The 16,949-nt window shown below is 38.6% G+C and overlaps 1 protein-coding gene across 1 annotated transcript; it reads right to left on the reverse strand.

The window, feature by feature from the left end:
- Positions 1–6,387: 6,387 nt before the first annotated feature.
- AMBN (ameloblastin) lies at positions 6,388–16,370 on the reverse strand. Its single transcript, XM_090268121.1, has 10 exons — positions 16,293–16,370; positions 13,521–13,571; positions 13,217–13,264; positions 12,365–12,475; positions 10,596–10,832; positions 9,642–9,680; positions 9,320–9,379; positions 9,174–9,218; positions 8,778–8,822; positions 6,388–6,933 (listed from the first exon to the last, which is right to left on the reverse strand). Exons 1-10 carry the CDS (start codon positions 16,344–16,346, stop codon positions 6,388–6,390), a joined length of 1,236 nt encoding a protein of 411 aa, XP_090124247.1. The 5' UTR covers positions 16,347–16,370.
- Between the last annotated feature and the right edge of the window lie 579 nt (positions 16,371–16,949).

Here is a 16,949-nt window from a genome sequence, read left to right on the forward strand (position 1 = left end):
ACATGTTAATTTATGTAACATAACCCACATACAAGTCTCTAAATCTGTAGGACTGTCTTATCGGAAGGAAAATCCTTGTCCTTCTAATATTCACTGAACTTGCATTTCTGTTCTTTATATTTTTATTCCCCCCCCACTAAAAAATTTTCTGTTTGTTTGTTTTTCCGCTACAGTTGTCTCACTTTTTTTTCCCCCTCTTGCTTCCCTGCACCCTGCCCCCCCCCACAGTCAGTCCCCACCCAGTTGTCCATGTCCATGGGTCATTCATACATGTTCTTTGACTAGACCCTTCCCCTTCTTACCCCTTCTCTCCCTCCCATCTCCCCCTTTGTTACTGTTAGTTTATTCCTTGTTTACATACCTCTGGTTCAATTTTGCTCATTTGTTTGTGTTGTTCATTAGTTTCCTGTAACAGGTGACAGCATAAGGTAATTTTCTTTTGTTGCCTGGCTTATTTCGCTAAGCATAATTCTCTCTAGTTCCAATCATGTTGTTGCAAATGGTAGAAGTTCCTTCTTTCTTTCAGTACTTATTCATTGTCATTTTCCCCCTTTGTACTCGTGTTCCTCTCTGTCTCTCTGTTTCTTCATCTTCTTAAAGCAGACCCTTTAGCATCTCTTGCAATGCTGGTTTGGTGGAGATGTATTCTTTTAGCCTTCTTTTGTCTTGGAAACTCCTTATTTCACCTTCCATTTTGAATGAAAGCCTTGCTGGGTAGAGTATTCTTGGTTATAGGCCTTTGTTTTTCATTGCTTGGAATATTTTTTGCCATTCCCTTCTGGCTTGTAGTGTTTCTGCTGAGAAATCTGATGATAGCCTTATTGGAGCTCCCTTGTATGTTATTAGTTGTTTCTCTCTTGCTGCTTTTAGGATTCTCTCTTTGTCTTTGAATGTTGGCATTTTAATTATGATGTGTCTTGAAGTGGGCCTGTTGGGGTTCATCTTCATTGGGACCCTCTGTGCTTCCTGGACTTGCGTGACTCTTTCTCTCGTCATGTTAGGAAAGTTTTCTGTCATTAGTTTTTCAAAGAGGTTTTCTATCCCTTGCTCTTCTTCTTCTCCTTCTGGAATTCCTATGATACGGATATTATTACGTTTCATGTTGTCCTGCAGCTGTCTTAGAACCTCTTCAGTCTTGTTCAGTCTTTTTTCATTTTGTTGCATTGTCTGGGAGTTTTTGTGTAGGTTGTCCTCCAGCTCGCTGATCCGATCTTCTGCTTCCTCTAGCCTGCTTTTAATTCCTTCTACTGTGTTCTTCAATTCAGAGATCGTACTTTTCATTTCCTCCTGGCTCTTATTGATAGCTTCTATGTCCTTTTTCATGCTCACGTAATTTTCTGTGAGTTCCTTGTAGTTTTTCTGGAGTTCTTTGAAGTTTCCGCTGAGCTCATTCAGCTTCTCCATAATCCATGTTTTGAATTCCATATCTGATAGTTCGCTCCCCTCTATTTCATTTAGCACTCTTTCTGGGGATTCTACCTTTCCTTTTGATGGGAGGTTGTTTCTCTGTCTCCCCATTTTTTTGACTCCTATTGTTTGTTGGTGCTTCTTGGAATGATCTGCACTTCCTGGATCTGCCTCTGGTGGCGTCAGATCATGTACCAGTCTGGCCCTAGGCAGCCTGTTGGAGACTTCCAGGGATCTACTGCTGTTGTCTGTCTTCTTTGATTGTTAATCTATTCAATCTGTGATTAGCTGTCAGGCTTAAGGACTGTGGGTGTGGCAGCTTAATTCCTGTAGGCAGGGCTTTTGCTTCCCCTCAGGCTGACGCCACTTGGAGGGGAATGGTCTACCCGCAGTACTGGGGATGAGTCAGCACTGGGACCCAGTCAGCTGCTCCTCCAGTTCTCCCCTCAAAGCCACCGTGCCAAATTCTCCCCAAGTGTCTCCAGTCCTCTCTGCCCTCCCTCTGCTTGAGCCCAGGGTAAGTGGTGGCCAAAATATTTTTGTATGTGATCCACTTAAGAGCTCTTTTTCTCCTGCTGTTTCTCTCCGGCTAGCAAGAAAGCCTGTGGCTTTTCGCTTTTCACAGCTGATACTATTTTACTTTCCACTCTGTCGCTGTAGGCTGGGAAGCCCAGCTGGGGGTTTAGACCCTGCCCTTCTCAGGGGGAATCCCCGGCTGCTGAGCTGTTTCTCAGCCCCTTCAGCTGCCACCCGTGGGAGCCCAGCCAGCCCTTCCACGTCTCCGCACTCCCTACCGGTCACGTTGTGATGTAGCGGCCTTTTCTGTCTCTCCGTGGTTATAAGACTTCTCTCCAGCTGGTGTTCGGTTCGTTATTCCAGATGATTTCTCCAAAATTACATTGTAAATCCAGACTAGTTCTAGGAGGAAGTTAGTGTAGCTTCCACTTACTCCTCCGCCATCTTGTTTCTCCTCCCTTATTACAATTTTTTATAATACAGCCCTAAGAACCCTGATTATCTTCATATTCTACAGGACACCAGTCCATTACACTAAAGGCAGAATGCAATAGGTTTTTTTTTTTAAAAATATCTTATTTATTTATTTTTAGAGAGAGGGGAAATGAGGGAGAAACAGAGGAAGAGAAATATTGCTTGGTTACCTTGCTTCTCAATACCCCCAACCGGGAACCTGGACCGAAACCCAGGCATGCGCCCTGACTGAGAATCAAACCAGTGACCTTTTGGTTCACAGTCTGGCACTCAATCCACTGAGCCACACCAACCAGCATTGCAATAGGTTTCAACTAGTATGAAACAGAAGGCAGTGGATAAATGCTGGAAAAATTCATTGGGCTGCTAACACTTCTAGAGGTCTAGTAGTCTGGGGCACATCAGGAAAGCTAAAGGGAAAGGCAAGTTGCTGCAGCTTGCACCACTGTGCAAGAAGAGAGAACCACATGCTTTTTGTACTTTTTTGTGTTTTGAAGGAAACATATGGGGGGAGGGGCCCCCAGACCCCAGAATTTATTTCTAAAAAATTGTGTATTTATTATTACATGTTTAAATTTCAGTCACCTTCAAAGTACTATCCTTTGGATGCAATACTCCTACTGAGACATTTTTTCCACTACTCAAAACAGTTTTTGAACTTACTGATTTGGATGCCTTTTATAGTTTCTGCTGTTTTTTGTTTCACCTCTTCCACATTTACACAATATTTCCCTTTGAGAACTTTTATCATCTGGGGAAATAAAAAAAAAAGTTGCTCAGGCACAATCAGGTGAATAGGGAGGGCAGGGCAAGGGGGTCATGACATTTTTGGTCAAAAACTGCTGAACAGTCAGTGTAGTATGGTCTGGTATGCTTGTAAATTCACCCATCATGAAATGGGCAAACTCATTGAAAGAGTCTTCAGAAAAATTCACTGAAGCCAAATGTAGCCTCTCACTACAACACCAGTTGGTACACTGATACAGATGGGTTCCTAGAACACTCACCTAACAGGAGAAGCCTGTCCTACCAAGGGCCCACCTTCCAGAAGATAATTCCTTTTTTTGGGGGGTCCCCATTCTTATACTACATACTGTAGTACTTGAAGGGCTGACAGTTTGAGTAAGGCTTAGGGTAAGAAAGAGGTTTGTACTGTATTACATGCTTCTCTGCCATTTGGATATTATGACACAGGGACTGAAATATATTGGAACTATCTATGCCTGCATGGGACCTCTGGAAAGCCCTGACAAAATAACACCACGGAATCTTAAGGTTTTATTTGTGAGAGGTATAATAGTTTTTGCCTTGCTACTGAACCATGATAGAAACAATGTGTCTGATTATGGGATGTTAAGTGATTATGCTATTTGAGTTGCCCATCTTGAACTAGGTGATAGATGATCCACTGAACCATAAAACTGAATATAAACAGCACCATTCCATTTTAAGTTAAAATGATAGGTATGACATCAGTCTAGAAGGCTCAAGTAAACTGCACAAACAACTGGTTCAGATTTTAATGTACTTCCTTTTTATAACATTGGTGCCTAGGTATTACTGGTTTATACCTGTTGTTCAACACATTCATTCATCATTCACAATATCACTTTTCATTAGCAAAAGTGTCCTAGTTTGGAGAATCAATTACATGGCTATCCTACCTATGATCAACTAATGGAGAGGGAAGAGTATGTGCCTGGTTCATGGATTTCTGTCTGGTATTCTAGCATCAGCTGGAAGTGGACAGTTAATATACCATAGCCCCACTCAGTGGGCAGAACTTTAAATGACACATCTAGAAGGAGACATGGTCTGAGATACAGATTTACACTTACACAGGGTCACTACCAGATTCGTTATCTTGTCAGGGACTTTGAAAGAATAAAATTTATATATTAGTAATAAAGAGGTCCAGAAGGCAGGCCATTTGCATAGACCTCTCAGAATGAAGTATGGTATGAAGATATTTGTTTCTCATGTAAATGCCTAGTAGAGGGAAGTCCCGGTGGAGGAAATTCTCAGTCATTAAGATCTCCCCCACCTCTTGGGTGACATTTAGCCTCTTTCCCTGGCCACTTTGGTGTTTGCTTTGTGGGTCAGTGTTTAAAGTGTATGGTGGCAGGGACAGGAGTTATTCCAGGTTCAACAACATCATATCCCCCCTTGTCAAAGTTGATCTATTAACACTATTAAGTGACTGACTTGCCAAGAGCAGAGGCCAACTCTCAGCCCTTGGTGTGACAATATTCATCAGGGAAACCAGCATATGTGATCTCACAAAAGCATGAGTGTACTGTGTGAGTAGAACAGCACAAATTCATCAGATAAGGGGAACAATTTCATCCTTCCATTGTTACAGCTACTATTTAGCTAGGTTGTCTTTATGAAAAGAATCAGTAGGAAAACAAGTAAACTACTATGATTCAGCAATTTTATTTGTGTCCTTTATCTCATTTGTTTCTCACAATAACCTTGTGAGGTGGGTTGGGTTGTAGCTTCATCATAAAAGTGAAAACACAAGAACAGAAAGATTAAGTCTCAAAGACTCATAGGTGGTTAGATGTTATGACAAGGTTTGAACCCAGATCTATCTGTATGTCTTGTAGCATACTGCTCATAAGAGAGTGCTTGGATCCCTCGGGTGGGTCTCAGTGGGTTCTCAGTGGAGATCATTCTCTTGCCCTTGAACCTTTGCCAGAAACACTATGGGACATAAACTGAATTTTAAACCCCTGCATGTCTCTTGAGGCTCTAGCCCCAGAGTGTGGGGAGCAGAGCTCTGCCTGAGAGAGGGGGACGACAATAGGTGGTGGCTGCGTGCTCCTGCTGAGGCTCCTGAAGTGTCCCAGGTCAGGAGGCATCTCAGGGCTCTTTTCCTGCATCCCCAGGATCTTTGCAGGGGATGAAAGGGAGTCTCAGTTCTGTGAAGTCTAAGATCTGGACTGGGCAACTTGGGAGGAAGTGGAGAGAACAGAGTAGGAGGCAACTTTTCAGGGGTGACCAGACCTGGCCTTGGAACCTCTTAATTTAGGCAAGTAAACTTCACTAATACATACTTGGTTTGGTGACATGGGCCCCCTTTCTCCTTGTTATGTTTCACAGGGAAGAGCTAATTCTTATGTGGTATCTGGCCTTTTCATAGTGCTTTTCCCATGTGTGGTGGGTTTGGGAATATCTATTTTGCATTGTTGTAAAGTAATATGTATAAAATACTTAAGCCTGGCCCAGAGTGTCTATTTTTGTTATTATTGTGGTTGTCTGTCTGTAAGTTGTGAGGGAAGGGACTATGTCCCTGTTGCCTAGTATAGTACCTAGGACATTGGTAGATACTCAATAGACTTCCCATGAAAGAGTGAATGAATTGAATAAAATATGTTAAGGAGTAGCAAAGGTAGGGGATGAGGATGCTTTTCTTAACCATTTAAGTATATGTAAATAATAAACATATAATGCCTGATATTTTCAGTGAGAAAATTCTTTATTTAAAATAGGCTAGATGTTTTTACTAGATTAAATAAAATACTCTACAAATGAGAATTTAAAATCCAACATACCAAACCTAGTAATACCAGTCAGAGATTAACTGATTCCCATTTCGTAACATTTGAGTGAAATAACATAATTCTGAGAAAATGTGCCTTTGTTTAGAGAAAAGGATCCATAGCAGTGTCACATTTTCTGGATATAACGGTGTCACACTAGTAAGAGAAATTCTATGATGCCTAAGACAGCTAGAACACAGTGATTAACAAATGCAGAGATTAATAGTATTTCTAAGTCACAGAGTCAACACATTTTATTTCAATAAGAGAAGGAAAGCAAGAAGGGAACCTGCACTATTTCTGCTACTTGAATTTATTAATATATGCTGAGCATTTTTAATGCCTTTGCTGCAGAAGGGTAGTAAATGTTTTAGGAAGAAGACAGGATATGGGGACAAAGCTGGGTAGCTTGTGCCTACAGAAAATAGCTAATATCTCCAGGCTCTCAGGGTTCTTGGAAATGCCACACATTATCCATAATATGGGGCTGCTGGGCCTTGTTTCCTGGCATCGAAGTTTGCTCTGTGTCTGGGGTCGCTGTGGTATCCATGGTTGTTTCTCCCAAGGGTGTGGTCATATCAGCACTGTAGGGCTCATAAACATCAGCTAATCCAGGGGTCATCAGTGGGTCAGCGGCTGCTGGGGTAACCCTGGGTGATCCCTTGCTGTACCCTGCAGGGTCCTTGGTCAGGCCAGGGATATTGTCCTTTGGGAGAGCGAGAAGCCCTCCAAGGGCACTGGGAACTCCTGCCTCTGGAAGCAGAGCTGGGTATTCTGGATTGGCTGGGTTGGCCTCCAGCGGCGGCACTGGGGAGCCTTGCACAACTCCTTCTCCCTTCTCTGGGCCTTTGGTGGCAGCGACTGGGGTGTCAAATTCCAGAGTAAAGTCCCCTCCCATGCCTGGATGGGGAGGCATTCCTCCAAGGCTCGGCCTCATGCCTCCAAATCCTGGGAACATGGCTCCATAGGCCATGGGGCCGCCTCTGCCTCCCTGGAAAAAACCATTTACCAAAGACGCCATTATCACATACAATTCTATACCATGCAGTTATACCTGGTCAGCTTCACTGAGAAACCATAAAAAACTGAGAGGGAACAGGGAGCTGGCTGACAGTTTTGTGTAAGCACATTTCACACTAAACTGACTTTGAAATACAAGGGAGAGAATTCTGCACTTTTCTGGTGGGGGAAGCCCACTTCTCTGAAAGGGAAATGGAGACCCCTTGCTATGCCTGGCTGAAAAGATAAGAAAGAGAGAAGTGGGCAGAACCAAGTCCACAGGCAAAAGGTAATTTGAATTCAATTTTAAGAAAACAATAAGCAACTAAAATGGGCAATACTATCATAAAACAAACAAAAAGAAATCCACTCCTGAGTTTATTGAGGGCTGTCTTAGAGAAATATTATTTCTCAGTATCCCTCAAATGAATGAAGCCCCATATAAGACTGTTCCTTTTTCCTTAAAAAAAGAAAAAGTATTAAAAAAAAGAAGCTTGATTTCTCTGGAGGAACTGAAATACTTTCTTCCTTTGGGCAGTTAGAATTCTAGAACTGAACATATTTCTTTCTTTCCCCTTTGCAGCCCAAAATTTCAAAACCAAAATCTTGAGCTATTCACAGCAATTGTTCAGGGCTTTGTACCTTGCATACCTGTATTCTCATTTACTCACAACTTTGATTGAGTTAAAATTCTATCTTCAATTTTTTTTGTTACACTTATTGTGTGTTTTTTGTAAGCTACAGCAAAAGCATTTGCATATGAGGTAGAATACAAATAAATAAATTAAAATTATAAGATGATAATTCACACTTACTTGAAATTTCAAACCAGTTGTGTTGGTGTTATATAGATACAATACTCTTTCTTCTCACCTTCCCCTGGCTCTGTACTCTTACCTTTTGGCATCACCTCCTCCAGAGGTGTCACTTTAAACTCCCGGGCTGGGCTAAATGACCCTCTCCTTTCCCTCTCCTATAGGTCTGCCGGCCTTATCAGAAGATTTTGACATAAGCTGCCCTAGCAATGATCTTTTCCATTGATTATACTGTAAAGTCCTTGAGAACTGAACACTTACTTATTTTGCCTCTATTGTTTATTCCTTTGTGTCTAGCTCACAGAGGGCACTCAATGTTGAGATGCAAGTTTTCTTTCAGTTATAGCATGTGGATGTATTCCTTAATTTGCTATCATCTACAGTTGCTAATGATTTGCTAATTCAGTATGGTTTATTTTGCTTTGTGCTCTAACAGATGTGATATGAAACTTACGAGAGACAAAGTCAAATTTTGTGCATCTATTGACTTCACATTTTAAAGTTATAATATGCGTGGGTAATGATAACAGAATAAGAATATACTTGAATTAACTTTTTAATGTACTTTCAATTATATAATAATGAGATTTAAATTTAATTAATTTTCTTTTTGCTTTTGATCTCTCAGTTTTGAGTCCAAATGATTTGTGATGTTGTTGAATTTGTTTTGAGGGATTAAATAGTCAGAGAAGGAACAAGAACTTTGTATCTTTCTTGGTCTGAAGTGTTTGCTGTTCAATGATGACTTTTCAAGAGAGATTTCTTCTCTCCTTATAGTTAAGAAATAGAGCAAAACCCTACGCTCAAGAGTGGTCATCGCTCAGAAATATGTGTACAGGAAACATGATGAAATCTTTGCATGCTGCTTCAGAATCAAGCTTGTGGTTTTGGAGTGGAACAATTTGAATCCCATGCTGTGTATTTGACTACATTCATAGCCAATGTCTCTTGCAGCCAGCCAGTCATCTGTGACTGTTCTCCCTGGACACTATTTTAAGAAAAGTTTGAAGATATTACTCACCGCCATTTCTTCTGAGCTCATGATACCAAGTCTAGTAGGAGCAGTCTGTTAAAAAAGAAACACTGCATTGTATATGAACCAACTGAATCCTACTGCAGCTACTCAAGACAAAGTTAAAGGTCATTTAGTTTCTCCTTAAAGCTTAACATTAATGTTATGTCCAGAGGCAGAGTAAAGTGGTGAGATAGGTATTAATGAATTAATGTAGTCAATTTGGTTGTGTTTGTGGATATCTGGCCATAATTTTCCAAATAAGAAAAGTCTCCTTGCCATTTCAGTTGCTAACTTAGGCATTCAGAGAATAAGTAATCTATTGTGCGAGGACTGGATTTTATAATTTTAGCTCTTAAGATAACATTTAATTAAAATTATACTTTTTATAGAATACAGACTTACCAACTGATTTGCTCCATAGGACATGTAAAAAATTCCTGGATAAAGCTAAATATAAATACAATAATCAACACAAAATCCATTTTCCAAGGGAAAAATTTTTCAGTGAATTACAAACAGGCAGAAACGTGGTGTTAAAAAACACTTACTGGAGATGGTTTGTTTTGTGGAATTGGTCCCTGAGATATCAAACGGGCTATTGAGAAAATCTTTAAGGGGTAGAAAACAGAGTAAGTATTTCATATTTGCTACAACACAGGGAAACCTCCCATTACAGCCATCTTTAAGAATTGCATGAAACACATTTTCAGATGTATTTCTAAAGCAAAGAAGTATTTAATATTTAAGAAAACAAAGGAACTCATTATACTTCTTATTCATAATAAATTATGCAATTAAAAATTTTTTACTCTTCTTTTTTGAAGGATGAGATATTTTTCCCAAGAAAGTCTCACTGAGATCTATACTTACTGATGGATCTTGTGGGCCAGCAAAATCCATTCCTGGTAGCTGCATCACAGATAAATATTAAAATTACTAAACTACCAAAATAGAAAAAGTAAACCGAAAACACTCTTATTTATGAATATGATAAGATAGTCTCAAATAAATTCCCCGATTTTTACTTTAATTAGTCCTGGGGGCTACAGACTAAGAGATTACAATTGCTTGTTTCTGACATGACTCAAGTGCATGGGCAGGAGATGCAGCATGTCTGCCATAGGTTTGCTTTGTCTTGCACAGTAGAAAAGTAATGAGTTTTGGAATCAGATCGTACCAGGTTGATTTGAATCCTGATGCTGCCACTTAATTTTTGTGTGATACTGAGAACATTTTATAACCTCTCAAAGCCTGTCTTCTCCTTTTTTTAAAAAGGATAACGATGTCTATTTTTTCTAGGACTATAGTCAGAACGATATGGGGAATGTCAGACATCTGCAGCATACTAGTTGTATGGCGCCTTCCTTTTCTGTCCGAGTTCTTTTCTCTACATTATCGCAAGATACTTTTGTGTAGTTGTCTTCTCTACAAGCAGGCAGAGAAATAATAATGCAAAATACTACTTGCAATGCTGAGGGATCAATCAGTTTTCTCTTTCCCTCCAGCAGTGAAAAGGACCCAGATGACAGGAAGCCTGGACTTCTCTGGGCTTCCCTATTATCTCTGAAAGCTTTCATTTTTTGCATTTAAGAAACCAAATTTTACAGACACAGGATCTTTCAGAGTCCATGCCCCATCTCTGATGGCAAAGTACAGGAATGAATATTTATGTTCTACTCTCAGATATGTCAAATGATTAAAAATGTATTTGTATTTTCATGCATGATGCCTTAAAACTCTGAGTATTTAAATGTGCTCTGCAAATCAGTTTTCTTTCATTGAATTACAGGGTCATTCTGATCCGACTTCAGAGAAAGGAATTACCTCCGTCTTTGGTGGCTTCTCTGATGGTGCCACCTGTTGCTGAATCATGGGCCCCTCTGCTTGATGCAAGGGTGGCTGTCCCTGGTAAACTGGAGGCTGAGGTCCTCCCTTCTGGGCTGGGTTCTGCACAGCGGTTACAACAGTGGCCTGGAGGAAAGGTTTCTGTCCTGGCAGTTGAGGCTGTAAGGATGGCTGCGATGGGAGAGGTGGGGGGTGCACAGGCAAAGAATACTCATACTGCAGAGAAATTTGAAAGGAGTGTCAGGAAGTGATGGCTCACTGAACTGGTGTCTAGAATTTCTCTAAAGCAAAAGAGCTGAGGAACTTCCTACTTGAAAGAGCCTGCTCATGTAGATAGGAAGCTATGTGAACTGCCTTGTAGAATGAGTCATTCCCTCCTCTGCATTCTCACAGTTGCCTCTATGCATGGCTATTTTACCACTTTCTTACTGGATTACAGTTATTTGTTATCAATCCTTGTCCCCAGTCAACTGAGATACGTTTTATTTATCTTTATAGTCCCAGGACTTAATATAGCTTCTAAAAAGTGCCTGGTTTATAATAGATACTTAATATATATTTTTGAGTTAATGAAAGGAGAGAGTAATTAAATAAAATACCAATCAAATTTCCGGAGACACAGTCACCATTAACATAATTTACTGTCCCACTAAATGTGGTTTGGTGGGCAATGCTCCCTGTCATGGGAGACCATCCAGACTTAAAAGTGCCTGTTAAAACAACCATGCTTTGTTGATCTTCTTTGAACTTATCTGTGATAAATGTCTTCCTATTACTTTTAAATTGATTGCCAGTTCCTCAAAGTGACATGGATCTCACAACAAGCATTACCCATCTCTAGACTCCTATGGCTTTCATTTTTTATTCCTCACTCATTGTTTATACCTCACAATTTAGCACCTTGTAATACGTTGTTTTGTCTTACTTCCCAATCAGATCTGAAATTCTGTGAGCCTTGGAGCCAGTCTTAAATATCTTCACTTTCACTCCAAATCTACAATTTGGTTAATGTATTAGACACCTAATAAATAATGGTTAAAATTAATTGATATATTTATTGATTGCTGTAAGGTTGTGATGTTTTAACCAGGACTGTGGCATCATTTTAAATGTGCCTTTTAATAATTATTTGGGAACCTTGATTAAAATGAGAATTGAGCAGAATTTAGTTTGTTTCTATTTTGAGGATAGTTTACCTATTGCTATTGCTGATATCTTTTAACCTAGGACTCATATTTTGGAGTCTATATCTTCCTGTTTGAAATAAATGTTCAGGTGGATTGCAAATTTGGATGATTTTATTTTAAATATTCTTAAGTACTAAAAACAGTTACAAGTTTTTTAAAAAAATTAAATTTATTGGGTGACATTTGTTAATAAAACTATACAGGTTTCATGTATACAGTTCTAAAACACATCATCTGTATATTGTATTGTGTGTTCACCACCCCACGCCAAGCCTCCTTCCATCAGCATTTATCCCCCTTTACCCTCTTCTACATCCTCTCCCCTCTTTCCCTCTGGCTATCACCATAGTGTTTTCGGTGTCCATGAGTCTTCCTTTTTATTTTCTTTGCTAATTCCTTCACCCTTCTTACTCAGCACAAGTTTTGATGTACTTGGTATCTGGATAACTTTTTTTTATTCATTACTCTTACCTGTCTATGGGTAATATATGACAACTTAGAGAATGCGGGGGAAGATTTTAAAGCTTGATGTTTTAAACACATTTGAGGCAACTAACTTACCTGTTGAGTTTCATGTTCCCTTGGTCTTATCCACGGGAAAATGGGATGTGGTGGGAGAAGGCCATTCATCCACAAAGAATTGAATGATTTCCCAAGTCCAAATCTTGAATACTAAAGACATGGGGAAAAAACAGAGGGAGAGAAACATACTTCTATTTCAATATTGGCTTAAATTTGTTTTTTTTTTTAAATAAAAAAAGATTTTATTTATTTATTTTTAGAGAGAGGGGAAGGGAGGGAGAAAGGGTGGGAGAGGAACATCAATGTGTGGTTGCCTCTAGCATGCTCCCAACTGGGGACCTGGCCTGCAACCCAGGCATGTACCCTGACTGAGAATCAAACCTGTGACACTTTGGTTCACAGGTTGGCACCTAATCCACTGAGCCACACCAGCCAGGGCTAAATTTGGTTTTTGGTTTTTATTTTCTAAAAGAGCCACAGAAAGTGTAAAGAAGGAAAAAGTAAGGGTGATGTTGGTTAATTTAATATGATAGATAAACATTCTTTCAACTGACTTACATTCCATTTTGAACCAGCCTGCAATCTCCTCATAAATCTGTTTAGGAGTTAACTTTTTAAGTACCCATATTTTGGGCTGTATAATAAAATTGATAATTCAAAAAAATATTTTTTTTAACTAAAGAAAATTCAGTATTGTTTTTATTTTCCCCTGCCAGTCCATCGCAGAGTCTTATTCTATTTTAGGTGATCTCAGTTACTTATTTTTTTTTCCCCATTATTTAGGATATCACCTATTTACAAACATATTTTATAAATGACAGTGTTGCTGCTACTGTCACTACCATCACCATCATTAATACTTGCAATAAAAATATTTGAAAATAAGGTTACCTGTGAAAGCATGTTTAATCCCTGTAAGGTGCTCAATTGTCTCATTGTCTGTAAAGAAAAAGAAGAGTGGGTTAGTGTTTACCATATATGTTCCTTTTCTGTGTGACAGAGATGTCTTCTCAACATATACTATTAACACAAAATTTGGGGTGGGTCATTTTGAATGAAATAGAAGTAGACATTAACTATGCCTTAAAAGTGGAAATGTTGAATGTGGTTCTGCTACTATTGTTGTTATTGCCATTAAAGTAGTGAGCTTGCTTTTCATTATTAAGAGCATTGTAAATGCTTTGACAATACATACCTCCAGGCTCAAACTAGCCACGCCCGGTGTCCCAGGTTGCTGAGGAAACACCTAAATGGAAAAAAGAATAATTTTGTGTTCTTTTTGGTGAGAAGCTTCCTTACTCACTGGTAGAAAGTACAGCTGAGAGACCATCATTTGGGTTATTACCCAAATAACTTGAATTTTTGGGCAAAGAGAAGAATAATTTAAATTATTTGTGGAATTAAGATATTATTTAACAATTTTGCTCCTACAGAAATTCTCTACCATTTGTCTGCATTTTAATGCTGTGTTGCTTTAAAAGAAAAATTTTATTTAATTTGAAAGTTACATAAGAAGTACTGTAAAATAAAGCAACAAAGTAAGAGTACTTTATGTTCTTAAATGTCATATAGAAATCAAAGGGGACAAACTTGAGGTCAATTTGCTTGTGTGTTTGACAAACCTACATGCCTCTGGTTTATGGAATGAGGCATGTGATCACGGCGTTCAGCAAAACCCTCTGCAAAACCTGACTTGCCTCCTAATCAAAGGGCTTTAACAGCCCTCCACCATCTTCAGTGAAAGATTACTTTATGTATAAACTAGTTGATTTGGGTTTATATTTTTGGGATCATATCAAAGGTATCTTTTCTTAAATAAAAAACATCCTAGTTCCAAGTTCTACTAATGTGTTTATTTAAAAGTTGTTAAAAAATAGCTATATTTACAACTAGGTTTTTAAAATGTAAAATATTTTCCATTTTAAACCAATCCCTGCTAATATACACAGATACCAGTGGGAAAAAAATGGAGAATGGACGAGTAGGAAGTAGAATAAATTGGATTTTGAGGGTCTCTGTTTTTTTGGATATTTTTAGTATCTAGGGTCAAGAGGTCTTAATGCCTTCCTCCTTCATCACACCACCAACATTTATGGAATCTTCACTAAATGTATTTAAATTATTTTTCTATATGAGTAAGAAAATCAGGAATATTTTCCTGAACATATGTTATTTGTCCTGTACCTTCTACTTTTTTAGAGGTAAAATCCCACCCTCTGAGCCATGGCGCAAATTTCTCCGAACAACTCAGTTTTGGAAATGGGTGGAGGGAAAGGAATTATAAATGTGAGTTACTATTCCAAGCAGAGAAAAAGGTTAGCTGTGTAGACAGTAAGAGTGCTGTGGTGCGTGTTGAGCAAGTTGCAGATCATTCAGAGTTTGAGGGGCCTGTGAAAGTAGAGCCTTCTTTCCTCCCTCTGGCCAGTACACTGGTAAGGCATCCTGGACAGCACATTCAACTAGAGTACAAAGCGTTGATCTCCAACTGCTGAAAGCCATGGATTAAAGAACAATATTGACAGGAATGTAAATAGGTAGGGGATACACTTTCCATGTGGAAGTGAAAGGAGAACACCTGATTTGGCAGTCAGTCAGCTGGCAATCCTACACAACTACCTTGTGCCTCAGAGTGAATCTGACTGTCACAGGTATGGAGTAGTATAGGTCCCAATAGTGTCAAGGTATTAGACTGATGATGAAGGCTGACCTCAATGTTGGTATCAGACAAAGGTAAGCTAGAATGGCAGCTTCAATTTTTCTTTCATTTAAAATTCATGTTGAGCAATAGAATGGGAATGTTTCATTTGGAGAATTGAGGTATTCACGCTTGTAATCAGTCTTCATCCTTTTTTTCCAAAATGTTTGACTTTAAGAAACCCAAGTAGTTTACATTTCTTAAGGAACTGAAATATTTTAGAGTGCAGTTGAGCCTGATGTGAGCTTCCAGAAAAGAGCCCATGTCACATATACCTTTGTGTCCTCAGTGTCCAGCACATTGCTGGGTGCATTGCAGGTGCTTGGTCAGTATTTGCGAAAAGCAGATAGCAGCTGAATAAACTACTCTTGAAAACAGAATCACATGCTTATTGGAGTAGTTCAGTGCTCAGAACAATTGTATTCTTATGATATTATCTCAGAATATTATAGAATGGGCCAGGCGTGTGACGCTAACATACAATTAGCCCTATTGCCATGGCATGTTTTGATTGAAGAAATTTCATTTATTTTCCTCATGAAGCAAATTTGTTGGTTAATTACTAGCTTCAAATGGAATTACTAGCTCAGTTTTGTAGCTATAGTAATTTGGCTAATATTATTCTTTTAAAAATGAAGAAAATGTACTTCACTATTTTGGAGAAATTTTCTCTTTTGATTTTAATTTCATAATGGTAGCAAGTAGTTGATGAGAAAACTGTGCCATGGCATTTTGGGACAACATAATTCTCTTTTTTAAAATTTATTTTTTAATTAAATTTATTTGGTGACATTGGTTAATAAAATTATATAGGTATATACAATTCTATAATACATCATCTGTATATTGTATCATGTGTTCACCACTCCAAGTCAAGCCCCCTTCCATCACCATTTATCCCCACTTCACTCTGTTCCACCTCCCCCTACCCCCTTCCCTCTGACAATCACCATACTGTTGTCTGTGTCCATACGTCTTCCTTTTTTTCTCTTTTTAAAAATTCCTTCACCATCTTTGAATAAATGGGAAAAGACTTAGAAATTTTCTTTGGGATATTTTAAATATCTTTCTGAATAGGAAAATTATGTGTGATCTATTCCTTTTGGAAGGTTAACACTAATGCCTGGGCAATTATGACTTTTGGCTCAGCAGAAATTATAGCACTGGGTTAATTCAAGGTGTCCCTGCATGGACTCTCAGCCCACGTCCTTCAGCACTGTTTGGTGTCCAACAATGCCTCTTTCAGGACACACTGAGAAGTCTCTGACTTACCGGCACTGCAGAACACATTTCCAGGAGACACAAGATCAGTATCAGGTTCTTCATTTTCAAAAGTGGGATCTGGAACAGAGTTAGGTTAGAGAATTAAATCAGATAATTTTTATTTCAGAAGGGTTAAAAGACAACACTTCAAATGAATGGAGTCTCTGATTTTTCAAAACAACCAGGTTCAAAACAAAAACAAAAGCAAAAACAGAAAACTAAATGCTGTTGAACAACTGATTTGCACTTACTAGTTTTTGGAAGGAATTGACAAGCAATTAGAAAATATTCAAGCCTTTTTTTTGCAAAGGTACAACCTAAATGAACATGTAGGAACAACCTTCATTTATATTCTTTAACTGCTCTGCTTCATTTTGTAAAATAAAAACAGGAATTGGAAAATTCCTTCTACTCTGCGAAAGTTTGGTCTATTCAGTATCATTCACAGGAGGTTATATTTTGTTTCTTTCTAGAGTAAATTTTTAAAATCATTGGAAGTGTAATACACAATAATAATTTCATAACAAACATTTGCAGATTTATAGGGTATATACATCATTCTGTGTTTAGGTTATTTACATAACCCAAACTTATGTTTTAAAAATAAGAATGAAATTAATACTTAAATTTCCTATAATGTTAGTGGAAAATATTTCTCAAAATGGA

The sequence above is a fragment of the Furipterus horrens genome, unplaced genomic scaffold, assembly GCF_987537825.1.
Source record: "Furipterus horrens unplaced genomic scaffold, mFurHor1.1.pri manual_scaffold_2, whole genome shotgun sequence".
Taxonomy (NCBI): domain Eukaryota; kingdom Metazoa; phylum Chordata; class Mammalia; order Chiroptera; family Furipteridae; genus Furipterus; species Furipterus horrens.

Excerpts from the sequence above, each read along its gene's own strand:
- AMBN (XM_090268121.1), bottom strand. The coding sequence starts at position 16,346 with ATGAAGAACCTGATACTGATCTTGTGTCTCCTGGAAATGTGTTCTGCA. Across the intron at positions 9,380-9,641 it reads CTGGCCCACAAGATCCATCA|ATTTTCTCAATAGCCCGTTT; the intron begins GTAAGTATAGAT and ends TACCCCTTAAAG. Across the intron at positions 9,219-9,319 it reads CACAAAACAAACCATCTCCA|CTTTATCCAGGAATTTTTTA; the intron begins GTAAGTGTTTTT and ends ATTTATATTTAG.